This window comes from Microcebus murinus, chromosome 17 (genome assembly GCF_040939455.1).
Source record: "Microcebus murinus isolate Inina chromosome 17, M.murinus_Inina_mat1.0, whole genome shotgun sequence".
NCBI lineage: Eukaryota > Metazoa > Chordata > Mammalia > Primates > Cheirogaleidae > Microcebus > Microcebus murinus.
The window spans coordinates 49,918,413-49,925,000 of NC_134120.1; the positions used below are offsets into that span (position 1 = coordinate 49,918,413).

The following is a 6,588-nucleotide window of genomic DNA, read 5'->3' on the forward strand; positions in this document are numbered from 1 at the left end:
ATTAATCTCATCTGTGGCTGTTCTTGGAAGATTTCCTAGTGAGCAAGAATGTACACAGATCCACTGTCTCTGGTCTGCAGATAGCCAGCTAGGGTCAAAGCCACTGAACTTCGGAGCCAATGCAATGTCTGCAGGCATCCCTTTCTCTGAGGCTGAGGTCCCAGTTTGCAGTGGTCTAGAATGAACTCCTCTTGTTTAACCTCTAAGAGTTAAAAAAAAAAAATTCCCACCTCAATCCCACACATCTAGTTAGCAGGATTTTAATTCAGGTTTGAGGATATTTTAACTATCAAACGTGCAAAAGTTTTAGGCTGAATGATAATTACTGACATTTTATGATGAAGTTGAATAATACAATATTCAGGCATAGGTTTTTCTTTCTAATTTATTCATCACTATTTATCTAGACTCTATGTTTGTTTACCTTCTTGTAGCACTACTCTGTATTAAAGTTATGCTGAGTTCAATCATAAAGTTAAGCCTAGTTAAGATGGAGAGATTTTCTTCTTGGAACCCAAATGCTTTACATATATACAAAATACATCGTCAAAATAGCCCCAGGCTATATTACTGTGCAGGTTCCAGTGTCATGGAAACTAGTTAAGCTCTTCTGTGCCTCTGTGCCTAAAATCTACTGATAAAAATACAGTTTAACTGCAGAAACCTAAATACACTTTACAGGGAAAAGAAGGTGCTATTTATATAGGATAGATAGAAGGCTTTAAAATAATGAAATAAATCTGCTGTTAAAATAAAATTCATAAAATGTTCATCCATATTACTAGGTTATCCATTTCTTCCTCCTTATTTTCTCACGGTGATATTTCAGGTCTTTTGGGATCGTCACTTTGTGGTTATCTTGGAATAAAAAATGCTTTTCAATTCTGCCATGGACAATAAGCAGAGTGTCTGGTTCATTTAGGTCACAGCCCTAAAAAGCTTAGCTTAATCACTGAGGGTAGGAGTTGGTTTGGATCCGTCTGCTAGCTGCTAGGATGCTGTGTGGGGATCTTGGAAAGACCTCCCCGCTGGGCTGTCCCCCCTCATGGTGCTGTAGTCACTGTTTCCCCAGCTGATACTAGAAATGTAGATAGAGAGGAAGGGGTGTGTGGATGTGGCCAGAGGTGGGGATAGAGGCAGGCAGGGAAGCAAAGCCTTTGCCTTGTAGGACACGGGTGGCATTTTGTTCCTGGCAACCGCGTGTGATAAGCTCAAGGGCACCGTCTTTGGGGACAGCCGTGCTAGCCAGCACAGATGCAGGCCGGCTGCGGCTGCGGCCGCCCACTCACCCGTGCTGCTCTGGATGGTCCTCACGGTGGTGGTGGTGCGCGGTGGGGAGGACGACCTCAGGGACACGCACTCGTCGTCCTGGGAGCAGCCCTTCTCGATGGCCCGCACATAGCTGTGGCTCCGCATGCGGAAGCAGCCGGGCATGGGCAGGTCCAGCGCTTCCACCGCCTGCGACTCCAGCTCGCTGAACACGGATTCGCACACGGACTCAAACTGCCCGTTCACTTCCATCTCGCTCACCTGCGAGCAGACACAAGCGTTGTAACACCTCGCAGTCACTTCTCCACCTGGTGGAGGATCCATCTCTCCCAGCATCTGCAAACGTCAGTCCCCAGAGGAAAAGCAACGTCTGGTTGTTACATTAAACTCAATTGCATGTTATTTCCCTAAAATTACAGATGATAATTGAATGGCATCTAGTTTATAATTGCAAATAGCCGACTACTTTTAAAGAAAAAGAGCGTTGTTTTCAGAATGCAAGGAAATGTGAGGTTGGGAAGTCTTATTTCAAAGCATGCCAAGGTGATGATTCTTCGTTATTTATAAATGCAAGCATAGAGAACAATATCGACCCACGGTCAGAGTGCGTGCATTTCGGTATAACTGTTTATAGCACAAACATTTTAGAAATTAGTATTTTTATTGTGCTTTTTGCACTTGATCTTAGCTAGAAGGCCGAGAAGAAATTTTATTGTGCCTTTTGAAGTGACTACTTTGTCATATAATTTCAGTGTTAAGCTTAATTTAGTGCAAAGTATGGAAACATGCCCTATATTTTCTGGCAAGGTAGTCTATTTTTCTGTTGCACAAAAATAGACTAAACTCAGACATGTCAAAATCTTGAAAAGTACTATCAAGATTTTCAAAGCATTTACAGGTTTCACTCTTCTTTAGAAAAAGCTGATATGGTCCACAAATTGGTTATAAATGCCTTTTAAAAATCTTTGAAATGATATATGGTTTGATAGAAGAAATAAAACCTAGTGTTAGATCAGTAGGGTGACTACAGTTTACAGGTAGCTACTGTATATTTCCACATAGCTGGAAGAGAAGATTGGAATAGTTCTGGCATAAACAAAGACAAATATTTAAGGGGCTGAATATATCAAGTGCACTGATTTGATCCTTACAAACTATATGAGTGTATTAAATTATCACATGTACCTTGAAGCCATGTACATCTATTATGCATCAATAAAATTTTTTAAAAAATCTTTAAAAATAAGGCCCTCTTTTTTGAGGAATAAGTTTTTATGGATTTAGATTCCTCTGTATATAATTCACATTGGGTTTGAGCCCCACTTAAGAAAAAACATGCCTCATTAGCTGTTCCAGTCAACTTTTCACTTTGCAGCTGACTTGCTAGAGATTTGGAAGCATTTCTCAATTTTTCTATTATCTTCTAGGACGTCTTCTCTTTATTTTTCCAAACATCAAATATTCATGAGTAATTGAGCATTTAACAGATTAAGCTACAACTAAGTTTAGTAAATTTATCAAAAACTGTTACAATTTTGACTGTCATCTCATTTTGTGTTATCTGAAGTTGTGCTCCAGGAATGGCTAATTTCTTTAAGCTTCAGATAAAAGTGACTAATTACCTTAAGGCATATAAATGGAAAGAAATATACATTTCTTAATAAGAATTATTTGCAGTTTAAAAATAGTATTTTCACATCTTTTATCTAATTTGATATGTCAAGTCCCTGACAGATTTCAAGGCTAATAACTGTATGTGTCACTATGAGAAAATTGTATCTGTATCTATATCTATACCTCCCTCTTTTTTCAGAAACACAGGCATACATGTAGAGGTAAACGGGTGTAATATCTGTAACTAACTGTCCAATGGAATGAGAGAGATAGAGTCAGCAAGTGAGCCCAAATCTAATCAATTAATAAATTTGAATCTGGGTCAAGACTGTCTTTATATGTGTGACTCTTTTGGAAGTTTGAAATGATTTAAAAATAAAAAGTAAAGCAAAATATATATGTGTGTGTGTATGTGTATATAACCATATATAAGTATGTGCATATATATATAATTTATTCAATTTTCCCCTTTTAATAGACATATGAAACATGACAAAGAAAGAGTAAAGTATCTATTTTTGTCAAGGTCACAACCATTAAACTTGGGTGGCTATCTTTCCTCTGGTATATATGCCCTCTCCCCTGTCTTTTACAGAACTTGAAACATAGAGTAAATATAATTCTGCAACTTTTTTTTTTTTTTTTACTTAACCCTCTAGGTGAAACTTACATTTTTTATAGGATTCTTCTTCATTCTCTTTTAACTTTTTATTTTTATTATACACAGATACAGAAAACCAAGCAAAATAAATTTATAACTTAATGAATTATAATAAGGCAAACAAAACATTCCCAGACTCCCAGAAGCCCTCTGCACGCCCCATCCTAACTATAGCCTCCACCTTCCCGCTCAGACTGTCATGAATACCCTGAGTTTTATTGCAACCCTTCTTTGCATTTCTTGATGTTTTTTTTCACCCAAGTATGTGTCCCTAGGCTCTATAGTTTAGTCTTATCCATTTTCAAAATTTGATACATTTTTAAAAATTCACTTGTAACATACTTTTTAAAAAATTACAATTTGTCTATTGAGGAATCTGGGTGGTTTGACCCATAGAGCTTCCCGCAGACTAGATTTTGCTGATTTCATACTCATGGTGGAGTTTATCATGTTCCTCTATGTTTTGTATTTCTTGAATATTATCAGCTGGATTCAGAGACTTGATTAGACTCGGGTTCAATCTTTTTGGCAAGACTAGAAGTCATGTTTTTTCATCAGGAGGCACATTTTGTCCAGGTTGTTTCTCTTTTTATGTTGTGAAGAATCATCTGTGCTCAACACATAGATCATTAATTCACTAGGGGTTGCAAAATGGCAATATCCTATTCCTATCATTACTTTTACAATTACTAGTTGGAATATCCTCTGTTATATTATTTGGTTACTTAATGGCTTAGTTCATGTAAGAAATGCAGGATAAATGCTCGATTTTCCTCCTTTTATTTACTAATTTTCAAGATAAAATTTTTCCCTCTTTCCTTTCACCGGTGATCAAGTTTTTAAATATTAAAATTAACTCATAGATTTAACAGTATTTGATGAGCCAGGCATGGTGGCTCATGCCTATAGTCTCAGCTACTCAAGAAGCTGAGGGGAGAGGATTGCTTTAGCCCAGGAGTTTGATGCTACAGTGACCTATGATTGTGCCACTGCACTTCACCCTGGGTGACAGAGAGAGACCTTGTCTCTAAAATAAATAAATAAATAAATAAATAAATAAATAAGATACAATCAAAATATTTTAAGTCCAATTCAATTACTATTCTTAGTGAACTCAAATTTGTCCCATCTCCTGGCCAATGGGAGCCTCTTAGATTGGCTTGTGAGATCTTTTGACATGAAACTAGTAGTCTTTGATAGCTTCCTTGATATTTGGTATGTCAATGTATTCTAAACTTATACCTTTCCTGCCCAGGCCTGGAATCAGTATATTTCCAAGAAGCCCTTTGTTCTTTTAGTAGGAAGTAGGATTATAAGAGCACAGTCTGGGTACCAGGGAGGTCCATTGTCATTGCTACTGGATTAATCATTGTTCTTAGGTGTTTTTAGTGGGCAGAACCACTGTATGTCCAATTCAAATACAGGCCACAGGGGTTTTTATGCAGCCTCTTTTATATTTACACTTAGATCTTTATTCCATATAGGAATCCCGGTTCACAAGGACACAAGAGATGATGGAATTGGAATATTCTACAACTATTCATTTGCTTTATTCCATAATACATGGGCAACAACCTCAGAATAGCAATATTAATAGTACCAATGCCCATATATGATTATTAAAAACAGTTAGCAATTTTATTTTGCATGTGCTCCCTCCATTATTCCCTCATTTTTAAATAGTTGTGCTATTTTTACATTGTCAGAGCATATAATCCTATTACACTACCTCCCGCACTGAGCCCTTCTCATTTGGTCTTAGTTCTACAAATAACTGTATGTTTTTTTTTTTTTTTTTTTTTTTTTTTTTTTTTTTTTTTTTTTTTTGAGACAGAGTCTCACTTTGTTGTCCAGGCTAGAGTGAGTGCCGTGGCGTCAGCCTAGCTCACAGCAACCTCAAACTCCTGGGCTTGAGTGATCCTTCTGCCTCAGCCTCCCGAGTAGCTGGGACTACAGGCATGCGCCACTATGCCCGGCTAATTTTTTATATATATATCAGTTGGTCAATTAATTTCTTTGTATTTATAGTAGAGACGGGGTCTCGCTCTTGCTCAGGCTGGTTTTGAACTCCTGACCTTGAGCAATCCGCCCGCCTCGGCCTCCCAAGAGCTAGGATTACAGGCGTGAGCCACAGCGCCCGGCCCAAATAACTGTATGTTTAATGTTTGCTACTACAGATAGTCCCTGACTTATGATGGTTTGATGTACGATTTTTCGACTTTACAATGGTGCAAAATTGATACACATTCAGTAGAAATCATACCTTGCATTTGATCCTTTCCTGGGCTAGTGAGATACGGCACCATATTCTCTCACAGGTGCTCAGGCAGTCATGAGGGTACACACCTGATATTCTTCAGTGTACTGCATTGCCAGCATTTTTTGGATATTTTGTTTTGTGTTTTTACATCCCATCATGTTTACAAAATGCCCACTTTCACCTTATGATATTTTCAACTTACAATGGGTTTATTGGGATGTAACCCCCCCTCCCATTGTAAGAAGAGGAGCATTTGTGGTCCTGTCTGATACGTTGGGTGTCCAATGCTCATTGTCTGGTATATTCCTCAGGATAGGCTTATGGAAATAAGATTCCCTGTATTCATCCATGCTTATAACAATTTGTGCCATATATATTTGAAAGTGAAATTTTCTGGATATAAAGATCTTTGGTTCACATCTCTTCTTTGAGTACATTAAAACGTTATGCTATTTTCTTCTGGCATAAATCGTTAAAGAGTCTGATGATAATTTAATTTTCATTTTTTTAAGTCATTTGGTTTTTTCGTCTAGAAATCCAAAAGTTTTTTTTTTTAATTCTGTAATTCTACCAAAATATGTTCTGATGGTGATTGTTTTGGGTAAATTTCTCTGGTACATGGTATCTTTTTCCAATATGTAGTTTCAAATCATCTTTTTATTTCAGGAAAGTTTTTTTTTTTAAAAATATTGATTTTATTATTTGTTCTGTTCTTTTTCTTTGATTTTTATTCTTCAAGTACTTCTATTATCTGTATGTTCAGTTTTCTTTGTCTATCTTTGAT

General features: G+C 37.1%; 1 protein-coding gene across 23 annotated transcripts in view; it reads right to left on the reverse strand.

Annotated features, from left to right (window-relative positions):
- The window catches only part of DLGAP1 (DLG associated protein 1), an 882,341-nt gene that overhangs the window by 197,334 nt on the left and 678,419 nt on the right, over positions 1–6,588 (reverse strand). For all 23 annotated transcript variants that reach the window (XM_075993630.1, XM_012745939.3, XM_075993623.1 and 20 more), the window contains one exon: positions 1,290–1,530. In XM_075993630.1, coding sequence (XP_075849745.1) covers positions 1,290–1,530 — 241 coding nt within the window. The remainder of the gene's footprint in view (positions 1–1,289; positions 1,531–6,588) is intronic.